This window comes from Pezoporus occidentalis, unplaced genomic scaffold, assembly GCF_034315485.1.
Source record: "Pezoporus occidentalis ecotype Australia unplaced genomic scaffold, CSIRO_AGI_Poc_V1 ctg70, whole genome shotgun sequence".
Classification (NCBI taxonomy): domain Eukaryota; kingdom Metazoa; phylum Chordata; class Aves; order Psittaciformes; family Psittacidae; genus Pezoporus; species Pezoporus occidentalis.
The window spans coordinates 2,660,790-2,679,918 of NW_026916053.1; the positions used below are offsets into that span (position 1 = coordinate 2,660,790).

At 54.1% G+C, this 19,129-nt stretch overlaps 2 protein-coding genes across 12 annotated transcripts in view; one reads left to right on the forward strand and one right to left on the reverse strand.

The window, feature by feature from the left end:
- CHD6 (chromodomain helicase DNA binding protein 6) overlaps positions 1-19,129 on the reverse strand; it is a 69,900-nt gene that overhangs the window by 39,809 nt on the left and 10,962 nt on the right. For 5 of the 11 annotated variants that reach the window (XM_062642067.1, XM_062642062.1, XM_062642066.1 and 2 more), the window contains exon 2: positions 3,161-3,216. The exons of 1 other annotated variant lie outside the window; for it this stretch is intronic. In XM_062642067.1, the coding sequence (XP_062498051.1) occupies positions 3,161-3,193 (33 nt within the window). In that variant the 5' untranslated portion in view covers positions 3,194-3,216. Of the gene's footprint in view, positions 1-686; positions 824-3,160; positions 3,217-16,474; positions 17,171-19,129 lie in introns of those variants that run through there. 5 more of the 11 variants (XM_062642058.1, XM_062642056.1, XM_062642059.1 and 2 more) reach the window with 3 other exon arrangements.
- Positions 14,358-19,129, forward strand: part of SLA2 (Src like adaptor 2) — a 142,369-nt gene continuing 137,597 nt past the window's right edge. The window contains exon 1 of the mRNA XM_062642095.1: positions 14,358-14,362. The gene's annotated coding sequence lies outside the window, so the exon portion shown is untranslated. The remainder of the gene's footprint in view (positions 14,363-19,129) is intronic.

Consider the following 19,129-nt stretch of genomic DNA (forward strand, 5'->3'; position numbering starts at 1 on the left):
TCTTAATGCAATGCAGCAGAAGCTAAAAATACACAAGTGCCACCCTCTGTCGTGTCTCTGAGCAGGCTCCGCAGTCGCCATGGGATGTGCGTGATGGAGGTGGGGCCTGGCTCCCTTCCCGAGACGCTCCACCAACAACCACAGCCGGGAAGCTCCGTCCTGTGACGGAGCCAGCCCCAGCAGCGGGCACCACGTCCTCACCGCCCTGGCACAGGGCATGGCAGAGGGCAGCGCTGCTGCTGACCAGGCTGTGCTCCCGCTCAGTCCTTTGGTAGGGTGGGAAAGAAAGCAGGGAAAGAGCATGAAAAGAGGAGGGCCTGTGCAGCAGTGTGCTGCCATGAGCAGCAGCAGGGCAAGGAGCCCTCAGGACCGTGCAGGAAGATGCTGTTCCTGGCTGCAGGTGTGCTCTGAAGCTCCCCACTCCCCTGCCCTCCATCCTGCTCATAGTGTGTGTCCACATGGTGCTCGGTAGAGCAGAACTGCTCCATGCACTCAGCACTGAGGTCACTGCATGTGACAGACCCAGCCCCTGACCTGACAAAGACAGCCCAAGATGTGCCAGGAGCCCACGGACACAGCAGGGACAGAGCCTCGAGTGCCCTCAGGCTGGGGAGCCCTCATTCCCCTCCCACTGTGTTGAGGCTGCTCCAGCACCAGGAGACATCAAGGCTCACGTTTCACTTTACCAGACACTCAGAAGAGACTTCACCGCCCAGGGAGGAGCAGGACACAGACGGGAGATGCAGCCCAGGGAGCGATGGAGCTCCTGAAGCCCTCAAAGACAACCCATCGCTTGCCATTGCTCCGGGGGGCAGCCAGGTCCCCTGTCCCACCTCCACCGGCAGACAAGGCGCCCTGGCAGGAAGCCTCCAAGTCACAAGGGCAGTGAGAGGTTTCCGAGTTAGTCACAGCCTGGTGACAAACGCACCAGATTCTCACGCATTACTAAGGAACAAGAGTCACATCAACAGAGCCCCGGCCTGCGCCCGCAGCCCCTCACCTGCTGCACCAGTTGGCTCCACAGTGCGATCCCAATCCCTGCAGGAAGGGTGGCACTGCTGCACGGGAACCAAGGGGGCTCAGAGAGGAGCTGCTCCCAGGACAGGCTGCTGCAAGACCCCAGGCTTTGTAATCCACATGGGCAGGACCAGGCGCTTCCTCAGGGCAGCCACAGACTTGGGAAAGGAGAGAGCACATCTATAACCTATTCCCAAAGGAAGCCGGCAGCAATCCTGCCATCCCTCACCAACGTGAAGGGTACCAGCATTTGCCAGCCTTTGTACTCAGGGGCCTGAACCTACACCTATGTGACAATCAAGATGGAATTTGTGCAGATGAGAGACTGGCAGGGGACACAAAGGGAAACAGGAAAGCACTGGGAACCACACATCTCATCTTCTCCAGAGAGACTGTTCAATGGGCTTTTGAAGGCAATGGCCCTCCTTGGTGCCATGAGGAGTCCGTTAATGCGGTGTGGGAGCTCCTGGGGACACGGAATGGCACCTCTCTTGCTGGTTTTACCTCCAATGCAGGATGGAGCCACCAACCTCCGGGAGTAACCACCCCCTTCACCACATTGACCAGGCACCCAGAGTACCCCAGAGCCCTGCCTGGGCTCTCTTCCACACACTGACCTCACAGCAGCATTCCCAACTGCTGCCCAGACCCTCCGGGGACACTCCAGCAGAGCTGGTGGCCCCAGGAAGGCTGCAGCATGCTATGCTCTATGGGATGTCCTACACTGCTGCTGGCTCAGAGTTCAGGAGATCAGCAGCTCAACCCCTGCCCCTCCTTGCTCACACTGGCATGCCTTTATCTCCCTCCCAGACTATATCTGCAGGGGCTGTTACACAAAACACATTGGCAGCTGAGCCCTCTACAATCTCCAAATGGTGGGGGAGGATGGTTTGGCTGTGCTTAAACCCCACGTCACTTCAGCAATCCCATTTCCAGAGCAATCCCATTTCCACCCAAACCTGCTGTATTAGTCCAGTGGAGTGGTGGTTATTTCTCACCTGAGTTTCTCTGCCAGAGGGGAGAGGTCACTCACCTGTGCCCCAGAGCATCCTGCTCTGCCCCAGGCCTTCCCCCTGCCCCACACCAGGAGTGACCCAGCACTGCTCCTCACCTTGAGCCTGGCTCTGCATCTTCACAGCATCTTTAGGACGCACGGATAAACTCACTGCTTCCTACAGCCTCCGTGCTCTGTACACACAGCACTTGGCTTGCTGCAAGCTCAGAGCAGCACACTCGCCTTTTCCAAACCCTCCCTTCCTCCTCCCCATTAACCTGCCATGACGGCATGATCTGCAGTTGCCCTGAGCAGCATGAAGACGCTGCTTCAGAGCTGGCTAGAAATGGCACCAGCTCATGCTCTCGAACAGATTTATCCCTAGCTCAGTGTTCACTTTAATGGTTTCCCATTAAAAGCAGCACAGACACAAATCAGCTCAGGGTGGACCGGTTTGTTTTATACCTCCGGCCATATTTCACCCCAGCAGGCAGAGCCAGTCTCCATGCGTGTAACAGGTCCTTTCCCCTTCTCAGAGCGCCGATGGTCTGGTTCTTCCTCTGCACATGGTTAATACAAAGACCACTGGCTCATAAATCTCCTCTGGGAGCAGCAGGTAGTTATGATCCGATGCGGCAATTCAGAAATGGCAGCTTGGTGGGATGGGATTATTCCTGAGCAGGGGAAGATTCCCTGGCCAAGCCCTCACAGTCCTGCAGATGTGATCTTCCCCAGCCTCCCCGCTGCTGTTAGTCCTGGAGCATCATGTTATTAGCAGCAATCACAGCAATCATGCAGTTTTATAACAAATATATGCAATGAGATTCAAACAAGAACCAATACTAAGGACTTTGAGGGAAAGGAAGGGTTGCTCCTCCACAGGGAACAGAACCAAATCAAGAGCATTCCCATTACTGAAGATAAACCCCACCTCGTTTGATTGCCCACATCAGACTCATCTGCTCCAGGCTGCAGCTCAGGTCAGATTTAGCCATGGTGAGCTGCAGCCCTGTTTGGAAATGAAACACAACACACACGCACCCCCCCCAACCCCTTCCCACCACACATCAACTGCACCAATCCACACACAGGACATGGTCCCCAGGCCTCGCCAGCTGAGTTGGGAGAAGGAGAGAGAGGGTCACAAACCTGCTTTTCTTTTTTCTGTATTTTCATTATCATCAAATCTGGGACGAATGTTATTTCTGCAAGACACAACACAAAGAGAAATTCACAATAAAGAGAGTGGTGAAGCCCAGGTACTCCATCCTTCCCCATCACCTCGCCAGGAGGCTGAGCCAGCCCCGGTGCTACTCGGAGTAATGGAGCTGCAGGAGTAAAATGCTCTCAGGGACGTTGCTCTGCTGAGCCATGGCAGGGAGCCCAACCACAGCTCTCCTGACAGCTCGGTGGTACCTGAGCCCCACCGTGTTAGACCAACCTCGCAGTCATAGTCCCAGCATGGAGCAGCACACCCAGGGCTAGCAGAGACGCAGTGCACCTTGCCCCAAACCCACCCCAGGAACCCCTGAGAGACGTGTCGGATGCTGCCAGCCCTGCAGCAGCAGAGGGAAGCGGTAAACAAACCAGCCTCTGCCAAGCAGCGATGACAGCAGAAAGAGATGAAGAGAGGATGCAGGAGCTTGAGGCAGGCTGCAAGCCCTAATACCAAGGAAGAGCTGCCACGGGGACAAGGACGGGTCCAACAAGAAGGGGGAAGAGCCACGCTGGCAGGCACCATCTCCCCAGCAAGCCCCCCCCAGGCCTGGCAAGAGGGGCTGCAGCTGTGAGTCCAGCTCTTAGCAGTACCCAAGTGCCAGAGGCAGAACTGCCTCTGCTACCAGGTCCCCACCAGAGGAGGGGAACGTTGAGGGATCTGTGCCCCCTGGACACAGCTCCCTGCAGGAACACAACACCCAGAACCCTCCACAATTGCCATGCACCCTCAGATGGGGCAGATACACACTTGCCCAGGCCCAAATTCCCTGGGGATTGGGCACAGGTTGGACACCACCAGAGGCAGGAGGAAGCCAGGCTCACTGCTCCCCTGCTGTGTCATTAGAAAGGCCAGGAGCACCCCCTCCGTGGTAGTCTGCCCATTCCCAATACCTGTTTTTCCCAGGGAATGCACAAGGACACACACACTGCCCCATGTCTCCAGGTTAAAGTTAGCATCAGGGCAAGACTTCCACAGTCCCCTGAGCACAGCAGGGTGCAGAACACCCCTGGCTTTAGGGCTGTGCAAGAGGCATGGCACAAACCCAGCCGCTGGGCTGGCCAAGCGGCACTGGCACGCAGCAGTGCAGGAGCTCTTGGCCAGCCGCTGGCACACTCTGAATGAGCACAGGGACGAGGGGACAAGGGCACAGGTTCAAGGAAGGCCATAGGAGAGCAGAGCCCATGGGGAGGTTTCTCCGTTGACTGAAGCAGAGCAGTCACTTCTTGGCATACACCCTTGTTCCTGCCCAGACTCACACCCATGGCACAGACTGCCCAGGGTCCTCACTGCAGGCCACAGCCCCGGATACACTGTGCCCAGAAAGCGTTTGGCACAGGCCACAGCCAGCAAGGGACAGGCAGGAACAGAACAGGCAGACCCTGCCCTCACCCAGCTCAGATGTCTCATCAAGAAGGAGACATCCACAGGTCTTCCTTCTTCTGTCTGACCCCACATCCAGCAGCTTGAACATGCCAAGCTCTACAGAGGCATCACCCACTGTGCTGTGTTCACATCCCATTGGTGGCAGAGCCCATGTGCTCAGCACAGTGAGCAGTGCCAAGGCCAGGGCAGTCCCATGCTCAGCACTGGTCTCAAACATCAGCAGACAGCTCTTTTCTAGGCTCCAACCTCTTGTTCCAGCTGGTGACAGGCACAAAACAGTATCACCCCTACCATACACACATGTATTTCCATAGCACTGAACCCAGTGTGTGCATCTGTTTTGATAAAACAAGGCTGGGATACCAGTTAGACCCAGAGGAGATGGTTTAACATGGATACCCGCTCGGACCATGTGCAAAGTCATCTGAATGCAAGGAGAGGCCCAGCAAAGTCACTGCAGAGCACTTGGTCTCTTGTCCACACACAGGGCTAGCTGCAGTGAGGTCCTCACAGGGCCCTGCAGCAGCTCCTGGGATAACATGTCATCCTGGTTTGTGGAATGTTGCAGTAAACTGCTGGCCAGGGACCAGTGGCCACTTGTGAATCCAGACACCAGGAACCTGGGCCATTTACACACCGTACTGCTCATAATCCCATGGAGCAAGCATGTGTTGCCATCACCTCTTAGGGGACAAGCTGGAGAGGACAAAAGGGACACGTTCATGTTTGCATGGTGCTGTGGTCTGCTTTGCCTGCTGCATCCAAAGCATCTTGCCTGGCCTCAGAGCCAGGAACTTGTCCAGCATCCTGAATGGAAACACACCGCCTGGTAGGGAGCACTGCCACACTGGCATACAGATATATACATTGAGAACCCCATTTAACCACCAATTTCCACATTAATTAAGTATTTGTAGATTAAAGAGAAACTCTAATCTCAAATGAGACAGCCCAATTTCCTAAATGAGCTTACAGTTTTCATATGGAGATCAACACGTTCCCACCAGCACATCATGCAAGTGCCCCAGGCTGCTGGATTCAGCTTTACTGCCACTGCCACAAGTGGGGAGGTTTTATTCTCCTTTTTTATGCCTTTTTAACCCCAGGTAACTGATGCACGTCTCCAACCAGCCTGCAACACCCCAGCACCAGTCAGTCAGCAGCGCTTACGGCTGCCACAGCCAAAGGCAAGTCCACCTTCATGCCATCGTGGCACCACACATGAGCAATGAGCACGCCAACGTGGCACATGGCACTGCCAGGCTGACCACACACTCCAGGGCTGTCTTGTGGCATCTCAAGAGACGAGCAAAGCAGTGCTGAAAGCTGTTTTGTCCCTCTACATGAGCAGATCAACGCGCTGCGGCACGGCCCTCTACGAAGTATCTCCTGCTAGCAATGGCATTGCCAGTTACACAATCTGGGGCACATCAGGTTACTACCCTGGTCCCTTGGATTTGTTTTTGCTGTTCTGAAAGCACAAGACATCCCTACACCAGACCAAGTCCACATCATGCCAGTATTTCCTGTGGCTCCTGCCTGGGCTCCTCCAGGAGCTGCAGCATCTGTGCACAAGCCAAAACCAGGATCAGGAACTCCACATCTGAGCTAACACCAACGCAATACACCAAGCAGTGACCATGTGCTCTTCCCCTTGTACCCACACGAGCAGCCAAGCTCTCCTCTGCAGCTGGAGGAGTGATCTTCCCAGGTTAGAGCCTGAGGCTCACTAACATGTGGCTCATGTTCTCCCAGAATCCAGCAGGCACGCACAGCATTCCTGCCATGTAACTCCAACACCGGTCCTGCAAGCACAAATACAGACAGTGCTATGTGAAAGCAACTGCAGCTCACTGCAGGGAGCAATCATCTATTTATGACAGTAACATCTACCCATTCAAACCTGGCCTTGAACACCTCAGTGCATGTGTTCAAGGCCAGGCTGGATGGGGCTTGGAGCAAGCTGCTCTAGTGGAAGGTGTCCCTGCCCGTGGCAGCGGGATGGAACTGGATGAGCTTTAAGGTCCCTTCCAAGCCAAACCAGTCTGTGGTTCTATCTCATTTTACACACACAGCTCCCCCAGTGCACATCCCCGTGGAGTGGTTCATTCTCAGAGGAGAGGTTTTCCCTCAAAAACAGAAGATTTTCTCAAGATGATCTTCAGCTGGAGAAGAAAAAGGGGTGCTGAAAATAAGCTGAGAACATAGGCAAGGAGAAGCCACAGTGGCCCAGACAAGACAACCTGGAAAGAGACAGATCTTCTCCAGGGCTACAGTCCTTTAACACTCATTCCACAAACACGCCAGCCAAGTTTGGGGAATGAGGTCAATGTATGAAGGAAAAGGAATAAAGCTCTATAGATAGCAGTGACAGGGATACACCCAAAAGAATGTGTGAGGTAGTCTGTCTTGGCCTGGATCAGCCACAGCACATGGCTGTGGTGCGCCACCCAGCACCCATTCAGCACGTTAATACCTTCATGTCAGCAGAGACAAAGGAGAACAAGCTTTGAGGCCATAGCACTGGGGGGAGGCTGTGCGCTAGGACTGCCTTTCGGCACCATCACAGACAGCCCCCAGCATGCCCAGGGCTTGCTGAGGATAAACCATCACAGATGGGCCACAGCTGAGGCCGAGGATGCATTTCAGGATCGTACCTGATGGAAAGACAGACTGCATGTTGCCTACATCCTCTGGCATGTCAGAAGGAGAGGAGGGTCCTGGCACAAAAGCCAAAGGGCCTTTCCAAACTTGCCACCATACAACATGTCTCCACACCAGAGCATCCAGTTTCTTGCTTGCTCAACACCATCTGCTGACAATCCAGCTCCGAGCAAGCAAAATGCGCATTTGTGCACTCACCACTGAGTGCAGTCCATGACTGATGCCTGAGCTGGGCAATGTAAGCCGAGCACGAAGGACTCCATGTGTACATGCATCTCTACACCACCACTGGACCAGGAAACGTGCACTCCTGCAAAGAGCCACGGAGGAGAATGAGAAGCATCTTGACAAAGCAGAGCCAGGAGATGCTCTAGAGCAGCATGTACACCCTTCTGTACATGGCAGGAGTGGGTACCAAGCGTACAGTGGTCCCCAGGGCAGAGTGCGCTTCTGGAAACACAACGGTGAGCTCAGAGTGTTCAGGGCACAGTCTCCCACATGCCAGGCAAGGGTTTTACAGCTATGCAGGCAACACATCCTTCCTGGCTCATAAAACACACTGAAGCATGGAAATGCAGTGGTAGGTGCTCAGACAGTCCCTTGACAGGATCAAACCACCTCGGAGAGGCAAGTTCACATTGGCTGCAGTTCTCCCTGCGCCTTCCTCCATGATTTTAAACCACCACATTCCCTGAAATTCACTGCCCAGCTGACATTCCAGCCTGGGTGCGTGCTCCCTCTTCCCAGACATCTTCCAACAGCCAAGCTATGGCAATGTTCAACATTAACGCTCCTGTTGGTGCCATCCGTACACCACACAGCATGTCGCTGCGGCTCTGTGCTGAGGGGAGCCTCCTCTTGCAGCTCTCCCCCAAGCTCCCATAAGGGCCAGTGCTGAAAGGGGAAGTCTGGCTTTCTGCATCTATCCTGCTTCTCTCTCCTTATTATTTTATATTATATTTATATCCTGTACAGGGGGCTAAAACGAGCAGGAGGAATGCTGCTGGAGCCCGGCACTCTGTCGCTGCTCCGCATGCCGGGGGCTGTGCTTTGGGGAAGGCCGGCCCCGAGTCACTGAGGACCAAAGCTGAAAATAATACAGCAGTCACCCTTCCTGCACTCAAGCCCTGGAAAATCCAAGACAAAACTCTGCTTGGGGTGACCACCAATTTCATGGCATATCCAATGCTTGCAAGAGCTCCTCTCTGGAGCTGCCTGTCCAGCCTAGGAGATGCTGGGACCCTGCCCAGCATGCCACCAAAACCAGCTCCCAGCCTTTTTTCTCCAACCATCCTCAGCCACCAGCAGGAAGCCATCCCTGTCTCTTCCATTAGGCCTCCAGAAGCACATCCCCAGCCATGCTGCGAGCCAGAGCAGCCTCTCTGCAAGTCTGACCTACCCAGAGGAGTTACTGCAAGGTCAGGCTGACCTGGCAGACTTTGCTCTCGTCGCACCTCCACCCAAAGAGCTGAATGTACACCAAATATCACCACTACTGTCCAACCTGGGACTCCTCGGGCCAGCAGCAGGGCTCAGTGACAGGCATCTGTGGCAGAACCCTCCGAGTATGCCCCCATGATGCCATGAGGGGCCTGCGGAGGAGCCCTGAAACACAGCTGCGGCTGCAGAAGTGTTGCAAGGGACAGTGGTGGAAGCAGGAAATCCAGAAGACAAACTGCCACAGGACACCAAAGAATTCCTCCTACGTGGTTTGCAAAAATAGTTGCCTGCAACTGGTAAACGGGGCTTAAACAAGCAGCTCTTCAGGGTCCCCCTTTACCGACCAAACAGATCTCAGATAGCCACAGACACATCCCACAATCAGGACTCAATGAAGCCCCCTAAATGGGGGGGGTGGGGGGATAAGCACAGTTTTGGCCAGGTTCTGAAACTTTAAAGATAACAAAGTCCCAAACAGAGTTCTGCAATACTAATTTCATTTATATACAGCACAGCTCAAGGTCTGCAACCACAGCAAGCAGCGATGCTCTGCTGCTTCGGTCTGGGAAGATGCTTCCCACAACACACACCGAGTCTTCACATGAAAAGCAACCAGAAGGGAAATGCTGATGCAGATGCTGATGCACGAAGCTCCCAGACACATACTCCCCATGTGTCACCCCCCATAACCTTGCTTCCAGAAGTGATGGTGTTTAATATTACCACAGAAGAACATACGATTTGTGATACTCATCACCTTGACAGCGAGCTCCATGTGAAGTTCATTCATACATCTAGCCCACTGGGGAACTGCGGGTGTTCAGGCAGCACGGATGAGTGTATGCGTGTGGCAATGCGAGCTGCCACCATGGGCACCACTGGCTGTCCCAGCTACACTTCCAGAACCCAGCCTGGGTTTCGGGATACACAGCTCCCATCCCAGACCCCTGCCCAGCCCAGCTGCTGGCTCCCAGAATAGCTCAGATCAGCTGCAGAGGATCAAATAATTGCCCCAGGGATGGGAAGCACCAACTATTTTCAGCTTCCTGGCAGCACTGCTGGGCTAGGGCAGAGCAGTGATAGCGGAGGCAGACTGTGAGCACCCAGCCCAGGAGGACACAGAACTCCCGGCTTGTTGTGCTCTTTGAAGGTCTTGTTTTTCCCCAGGGAAGGGAAGGGTTTCAAAGGGTTTAAACCTCAGACTTGCTTTTTGGGAACAAATTCCAGAGCACTGAAGACCATGCGCTGAGCAGGCAGCCTGGGGCAGAGCGGGCCTCACTGCCCGCACCTCTCATCACAGGCACTCAGCAACCTGCTGCCGGCTCCTTTTCCATGCAATGGTTGCAGATCACCTTTGAAAGCCACATGAGAGCCCTAAAAGCTACTTTACAGGCTGCAAAATCAGTTGTGCCCATAAAGATGTTCTTTTACAGCAGCATGCTATGCTAGCTCCACAGCACCTACTGCCCACCCAGAGACCAGCACCTCTCCCCTTGTCTACAGGAGCCTGGGGTGCTCCTGGGCTTTGACTGCATTTCAACCAGAACACATCTCAAGAGCATGTTTAAAGGACACCAATGGAAGCACTCAAAAGCCTGAAAATGCTATAATGAATGCTGCCTAAGCACAACTCAACTGAACTTCTCTAGGCGCTGACTGCTAGCAGCAACATCAGAATCCAACTCCAAATCCAAGTCTGGCTCCGAAGCTGGGCAGGAGCAGTCTGTCTGTGCTAGCATCCGCATCTCCATCAGCCCTGCAGACAGGAGGCACAGCTCCTGTGCCCATCCCCTGAGAGTGTCTGAAAAGGAATCACAGAATCATAGAGCAGTTTGGGTTGGAAAGGACCTTAAGATCACCTAGTTCCAAACCCCCTGCCATGGGCAGGGGCACCTCACACTAAACCATGTCACCCAAGGGAAAGGGAAGGGAGAAAAGGGAAGAGAGATGATGTTGCACAATCCCTGCTTGACTTCAAAACAGCAGTTTTCTGACCTTGAAAAAATAAAATCCAGACATTTGCATATAAAATGTTAAGGTCTGGGAGAGGAAGCCCAGCTAACATCAACTCTACTCTGTTACACAGCAAATCCATGGAATGGGATCTCTGGGTGCAGAGGCCAGCCAGGGAAGTGGGGCTGTAAAAGCATTGCCAAAGCAAAGTGGGAGCTGCCAAAACATCTGGATGGGAGAAGCCTCCTCTGGCAGCTCTTCCCCGGGGTTCAGATGTACAGTTAAGGTTAGGGTTGAGAGAAAGACAAAAGCTGCAGTTCAAGAGGGGCTGGAAAGAGCTCACTAAAAGAAAGTTGGGGGCTGCCAAAGACCTGGGCTTGCAGCAACCTTCCACAGGGATGACTTTGTCCAGCGTTCAGCTGTAAGATACGGGCTGGGATGATGCTGAGACAAATGAAGTCCAGAGCTGCAGCTGGAGCGGAGCTGGAAAAGGGCTGTAAAAGTACCTGGCAGCTGCTGGGAGAAATCACTGATCCAGGTAATTGGCATTAGACCTTTCTATGGCTTCCCAGGAAAATCAGGGTTACAGCTAAGAAAACACAGAGGTGCAGCAGCAGCAGGGTGAAGCAGGGGCTGCAGAAGGCCTCACCTGGGAGGAAGGCTTCATCATGGAAACTGCTGGGTGCTTGGCTGAGGCTCAGCTGGAAAACCAGGGTTAGGGTTCGGAGAAAATCTAGAGCTTATGTGGGGCTGGAAAGGGGCTGCCAAAAGGAAGAGGGGCTGCCAAGAGGGCTGGGAAATGGCTCAGAGGCTCAGCTGGAAAACAGCTCCTAGGGGCAGGGTCTGGATGGAAAGGAAAGGTTACAGGGGCTACTGAGACCTGCGCTGCATCCCCGTTTTCATGTGGGCAATGGCTGTGGGGCCTTTGTTGTTCTGTGAGAAAATGAGAGATAAGAGCCAGGGTTAAGTTAGGGCTGAGGGAGCCTGAAAGCCCAGAGCTGCTGCTGGACTCCGGTTGCCAAGAGACCTGGGCTGGGAGAACACTTTCATCTCATTTTCCACATCTAAGGCTCAGATGGGAAGTGAGAACTTGGGTTAAGGCTGACAGCGAAAGCCCAGGGTTCCAGTTGGGACAGGGTTAGAAATGGGCTGCCAAAGATTATTTTAAGTGGCCAAGAGACTTTGGCTGGGAATCATCTTTTGTACAGCAGGTCTTGTCAAAAGGTCCAGCTATAAAATCAGGGTTAGGGTAACACTGACAGAAAGAGAAAGCCTAGAGGTGCAATTGGAGCAGGGATGGATATGGGCTGCCAAAGGCCTGCAAAGAGACTGGGGCTTAGAGAGATCTTAGGTTTGGAAAATGGCTCAGCAGCCCCTGAGAAGGTGGAGTTTGTGTTCAGAGAAAGCCTGGAGCTGCAGGCAGAGTGGGGCTGGAAAGGGGATGCCACAAGGAAACAGTCAGGAGACCTGCACCAGAAGCCTCATGGTTTTGGGGCCATGCCTACCCATTAACAAGCAAATGAAGGCCAGGGATAGGACTGAAGGATGAGAGCTGCCATTGGAGTGGGGCTGGATGGCAGCTGCCAAGAAAGACGCTTGGGATGGGAGAAATCTTCACCCATGCGATGCCTGGGGCTCCTTGTCTAAGGCTCAGCAGGAAAAGGAGAACTAGGTTTGAGAGACAAACACATTCTCCATTTAAGGTAACACAGAGCCAGCCGTGGTACCAGGCTTCTGCCCTATGCTCAGGTACAAAGGGAACAGAGCACAGTAACAAACAGCACTTCTAAAAACTAACTGTTTGCTTTCAGAGGCTGCTGCTGCGCTGAGGCTGGCTGAATTGTTATAAGGACAGGTAAAAGATCAAATTTTCCCTTTTTCTGTAACCTCCTCCTCAAAACCAACATCTGTTCTCGTTGAAACCTTACCAAAACAAGGCAGCCTGAGGCACTGCAAAGATCCGCACTGCAAAACAGCGAGAGCCAGACAAGGATTACTCCGACTGCACAGAGGAGCTCCATCACAGACAGCACCAACACCACCTGAGAGAGAGCTGCATTAAAACATATCTTGGGGGAAGGAGCCGTAATTAGACTGGCCACAAGTCTGACGGCTTCCCCAGCCAACGAGCTGAAGGTGCAGCATGTGTTAACAAGCAGCAGAGGACTGTGCCCACGGGTTACATATTCCCGGAGCAGGCAGCAGGACGGGGCTGCACCATCCAAGTCATTCTCAGTCGAAGCTTTATTTGCACTTTAGATTGCGCTGGGGGGGTTCTCACACCCAAAAGTCCAGCTGATTTTGCCATGCATCCCCCCCTCAGAAAAGGCTGGGCTGATGTAAGCTCATTGATCTTGAAGATACATGGCAAGATGTCCTTCATGTAATGCAACGCATACACAGATGAGAGTGAGCTAAACAGCTGGTTCTCAGGGCCCCCGCGGGACATGCGCTTTGGTGGAATGGTGCAGGGAATGAAGCTTTGCTTCAGTTCTGGGCCCCACACTATAAGAAAAACACTGAGGTGCTAGAGTGGGTCCAGAGAAGGGCAACAAAGGTGGTGAAGGATCTGGAGCACAAGTGTGATGAGAAGCAGCTGAGTGAACTGGGGTTGTTTAGTTTGGAGAAGACTCGGGGGGGACCTTAGAGCTCTCTACATCTACCTGAAAAGAGGGTGCAGTGAGGTGGGGTCAGTCTCTTCTCCCAAATAACCTGTGATAGGACAAGGGGAAAGGGGCCCAAGTTGTACCAGGAGAGATTTAGATTAAATATTAGGAACTGCACTGCACTCCAACAGGCTGCTCAGGGCAGTGGTGGAATCACCATCCCTGGAGGGATTTAAAAGATGAGCAGATGCAGCACTTAGGGACATGGTTTAACACTGGATTTGGCAGCATTAGGATTACAGTTAGACGCCACTCTCTTGAGGTTCTTTTCCAACCTAAATGATTCTATGGCTCACAAAAACTGGGAACAGTCCCCAAAAGCAGTAAGGTACACGGCAAGTGAGGGGCTACCCCTGTCTTTCCCTTGGGGACATACCCAGCCTTAGCCTCATCCCTTCTTCCTCCCCAAGATACCTACACAATCACCACCAAGGACAGGCCCCACAGATGACTATAGACATGCAAGGTACAAGTTCTGCATCCAGGCTGGCACTCCTCCATTGCAGACTTCCAGCACCATCCCTTCAAGCATTTTGCATCCCAATAGGAACAGATGCTCCAACAGCCACTCAGTCACAGACACACCAAGGCACTTCAGAAAGAAAGTTTTATTCACAGCCTTTATGCAAAGAGCAACTTTTCATTTCCTGCAGGGGAATCGCATCTGCAGCGTGGCGAGGAAGGTGGGAGGCAGCAGCTCTGAACGCAGCCCTGCCTTTGCTTTGCCTCATGTCCAAGCTCTCTCCAAGCCCTGCACTCCCCTCTTGGACCCGGGGTGCTTCCCTGCACACCCCCCCCAAGCCCCATCACACAGCTTACCCCCAGGCCAGCCCAGCCCTGCTTGTCCACAGGCTGGTCACCAACAGTCAGAAGCACTGCGAACGCAGACAAAGGAGACCAGCATCTGCAGAAACTGATGGCATTTGCCCAAGAAAGCTCCTTATTCAGCACGGCAGAGGCTGTTTTTACTTTATTAGAGCACATCCCTGCAGTACAGTGCCATGTTCAGCTGCCTGCGAGAGGCAGGTGGCTTCCTTCTTCAAAAGGGAAAAAAGAACAGGTTTTATCTGTAGGAATAAGCTGCAGCCAGGAAACAATGTGTGCAGTTAAAACAAACACCACCCAACCATCAGGTGCTTAAAGACTGCAAACCCTCTTCAGAAGGAGGAACAAAAGGGACATGTGCCTTTCTCCAAGGGAAGAAGGAAACACAACAGGAGCTGGGATTCAATGAGCAAGCAATGCTCACAAGCTACCTCTCCAAGGACAAGGGGCACCCGGGGGCACCTGTAAGCATGCCCACCCATGTGCCAGAAACACTGGTGATAACACACACACAAAACCTGCACTCTTTCTTCTCACTTTCCAAGCGGGAATTCTGCACCAAAGCCCCTCCAAAGCTGCTGCAGCAAGGAGCAGAAACAGGCAGCACCCTTGAGATGCAGCCGCAGGCACCACAAACAGTCACTTGCAAGTGGACATGTGCCACTACACGACACCTTTCAATTCTGACTTTCAGACCACAGCCATGGCAAACACTTGCTGACACAATCAAGCCACTGTGCACCTATGCATGCACACCACATCACCATGAAGTGATGCTTTTCCAACATGGAGAATGGAAGATGAACTCATTCTGTGTTTCAGAGACATTCAAGAGCAATAGGAGCCCCACATCTCAGGCTGGAGGCCCCTCTGCTTACTGCAAACCAGAGAAGTATCTAGAACTCTCCTCCCTCCTACAGTTTTGATTACAGAAAGGCATCCCTTGAAAATACAGATCCCAAACAAGTACAGCACTTTGCATGCAGCCCCAAAGGGAAGGTAGGCAGATAAGGAAGAGAACTGCACAGCCAGACCATGAAGTTACTGCTTTTCAGACACACAGGTCTGCTTTGCTGGAACTCCTCACAAGTGCTGTGTCTCCTCAGCATTTGGGAGCAGCTTGAAGTGATAAAGATCAGTCGGGGTGATGGGTCCAAACCTGCTGCCCAGGCCTGCAGGCCAGCAGCAAGACAGGCTCATGCACTGCAGCTAGCCCAAGTAGAGCCAGGCTCTGGTACCAGAGCTGTGCTAACCTGCCCTATGAGGGCTGGCAGAGGTCAAAGAACAGACTGATGAGAAGACTCAGACCTCTCTAGAGCAGAAGCCAGCAGCTCCAGAGCCACAGCACAGCACAAGGGCCCTGCTCAGCCCCTCCATGCACAAGGCAGCAGCAAAGAGCACCAGGCAATGGTGCAATCACAAGCTTTCAGAAGACAACCTCACAGGTAAAGGGTCCTGGTCTTTCTTTTGCCCCACATCACCAGCCAGTGTCAGCAGCTATCCTTGCGTGCACACCATTCTGGGGGGACATCCCCACTGCCCCACACAGGCTGCAGGAGCAGCCCTTTGGGGGGAATAGGTGCTGCTCCAGTCTTGGCAGCTCAAGAGCTGCTCTGCTCCCCAGTGCTGTCATCAGGGCAGCAGCCCTTGGCTCAAGCATGGAGGAGCAGTGTCTCATGCCTGACAACAAACCTTACAGCCTTAAGGGGAAAGCAGTCAGTAGTCATTCCCTACCATGCAGAGATGACACCAAGCTACATCATTTTCGTACCAGGGTCAAGCTTTGCAGAGCTGAGGCACTCATACTGCTGCTCCAGCAGGAACTCCCAGACTCCTGGTACTTGGCACTGGTCAGAGGCACAGGGACAGCATCAGTGTCTCACAGCAGGCCCCATCCCACAGCCTGGAGAGTCTCTTGCATCAGCACACTGACCAGAATCGTGTGAGGTCAGGCTGGATCAGTGTGCTGGGGTAAGGGACCAGCCTTGGCAAGCAAACACAGATTGTTTCCAAAGGAGCAAGGGTACCTGTGTGCCTGAGGACAGCTGCAAGAATAAGAATTGGCCATTGCTCCCAAGAGCTTTGCTGCATTCACTGCTACTCCTGCCCTGAGCACTAGGAGCAGCAGACGACAGGCCAGGACTGATGGGCTCTGGCAGGCTCCTCCAGGCAAGCTGGAGCAGTGGTCCCCAGGGCCTGGCAGCGCCTGCCCATCAGATGGGCCTTCAGTGCACTCTCCACCCTCAGCAGCTTTGCTGTTGGCAAGGCACACAGCAAGCCCGAGGACAACCAAGCATCAGCCACCCTCCCTACCTGATGCATCCACAGATGAGCAGCAGGAGAGGACCCAGGGGTCCGGCTGGGACAGACCGAGAGCAGAACTCGGAGCCTGCACTGTCCTTCATCCACTTGGCTCGACCAACACCCTTCTCCAAGGCCCCAAACAGCAGAGACACGCAGATATCTGCAGTCCCCTGGTGCTGTTTGGTTCTTGCTACCTTATCAATTCCTGTTTCCAGGCAGGGCTGCACAAACACATCTCAGCCGGCAGAGCTACTGGAGCTTGAAGCACTGAGTATCTGTGGTGCAATCCAGAGGGACTCTGGCAGCTACACTCCTGTGGGCTGCACGGAGAAGGGGCTCTGCAGAGACATCACCTTGCCACTGGATTTAGAGAGGTGCTCTGCTCACTCTGAGTGATCCAGGCAGGGGAGACGAGCACCGACAAGACAGCTGCCTGCAAAACACTGAGGGGGCAGAGCTAGGGGAGGGAGAAGAGAAATACAGCACAAGAGTGACAGTGTCTCCCTGGCTCCTCCCAACAAGCTGAATTAGGGAGGGCTGCGTGGCCCAGCAAAGCCTCCTCCACTGGGCAAAACAGCAACCCAGCCGGCTCCCCCACAACCCGCTCCATCACCCCGGAGCTTCTCTGCGGGATGCTCTTTGAAGGAGGCATCCAGCCCTCGTCCACAGGCTGTCACGCAAGCAGCCTGGCAGCCCGGAGCCCGGCTCCTTCCCCGCCGCCTGCTGCAGCAGGATTTGTTTATGTGTCTGCAGCTGCTCCCTGCATCCGCCATGGGAATCCAGGCTGGAACTCCAGCCGTGTGGAGCGGGGAAGCGGCCTCCCCCCTCCGCGCAGCCTCGCAGCTCGGCGAGCATGCGGCGCCCGGCAGGCACAGTGCTGCAGGGCCGGGAGCCCCTTGGAAACGGGCCTTGCGGAGCGTGAGCCGCATTCCCAGCCCTCCGCAGTGCCTCCCCCACATCCTGCCTCCAGCCCTCCACTGGGGGTAGAGAATGCAAATCTTGGGTTGTAATTTTTCCAAGTTAAAAATAACCCAGGAGTTTAGTGAGAGAGAAGAAGCAGCAGCAGCAGCGAGGCAGGGGGCTGGGGAGCCTGCGAGCTTGCTGCGAGGCAGACACGGCTTACATTCCTCCTTCCCAAGCAAGAGGCAGCCTCCCAGCTCCGTGCACGCACAGCGATGGAAAGCAAGGCCCCCCCTTCAGCATCCCAGCTGCAGAGGCACTGCTGAGCAGCCAAATGTGCTTCGTTTCAGAGCTGCTCTAACCCTTCCTCGCTGCTCCCCAGACCCCACAGGCAGGGGCACAGGTCTCACTCCCCCAAGCAGGGCACACAGCTGGAAGAAGGGAGCACGGGGAGAAAGGAGCGCACAAAGAGGTTCAAGTAACCCAGATTCAGGGAGCAAACACCCCTCAGGCGGGTGCACATGTCAAGGGCATGCTGGGCAGAGCATCACACCAACAGCCCCAAGGGGGTCACAGCTCTGCTCCGAGCAATCTTCTGTTCTTAAAATGTTTTAATCTTAAAAAGAGGGGGCCTTGGGGAATTAACTTTGTTCTCTGGGGGTCCAGGGGAGCCAAGAAATCTGCTGATATGAAAACCCAGTGCATGTGGCAATACAGGACATGCTGGCCTTTTGCGGATACCCAACTCCACCATCCCACAGGGCAACAAGACTAATGGGAAGGCAAGGAACAGCCACAACCTCTTTGCTCCATGGGACGAGGAATACAGCAGTGCTGCACAGTGTTTCCCCTCCAAAAAGCCTGCTCAGCACCAACACTTGTGCTCCCAAGCCCTCCCAGGCAAGCTCTCAGCCACGTCACAGACCCCGGGGAGACACTTGGGACAGTGCCACTGCCTGTGCACAGAGGATGCTCTGTTGGGACCCAGCAAGCAAGAGAGCACCCGCAGGCTGGATGCAGCCCCCGGTAACACAGCTTCAGTCAGCTGCACTTCATGACTCTCCTGACAAGCTCACGTGGCAAAACCAGCAATAGCTCCTTTCTGGAGTTTTCAAATGCAGCTCCTAACCCAAGACCGTAACCACAATGACCTTCAGCAGCTATTTCAAAGCTGCACAGTGCCACAGGGCTGAGAAGCAAGGGCTCGCTCAGACTCCAGTGAGCACAGCAGCAAGCAGGGACCAGCAGCACAAGGGGTGAGGAAGCTGCAGAGCTTTGGTTTTGTCCAGCGAAGGCACATCATGAAGCACAAAGCCATGCCTGGCCTTGCACATGAAGACCCAGCACTCCAGCTTGTTGCTAAGGAGGAAACCAGGTCTGAGCTCACCCTAGAATGTATTTCATCACCTTCACGGACAGCTCAAAAGGAGGGGACACAGCACTGCAGAGTGGGGATGCACCCAGCATTAGCTGCACCCCCTTATCTCACACCATTGCTCTGCTGCCCTGGTGTGGAGGCACTGTCAGGAGCAAGAGAGGTTTCTCAAGCCTATGTCTGTTGTCTTCTGATCAGCAGGCCAAGAGTTGCACTCCAAAGAGCTGCTCACAAGCCCCAAGCAGTGGATTTCAATCCTCAACATCAGCAAGGCAAAAACCAGAGGAAAAATGAAACCGGTCTCTACAGCTATGCAGACAAGGAAGGGAGAAGGGAGGTAGGCCAAGTCTGCCCAGCCTTGATGCTGAGGGCCAGGATTTCCTGGGTGG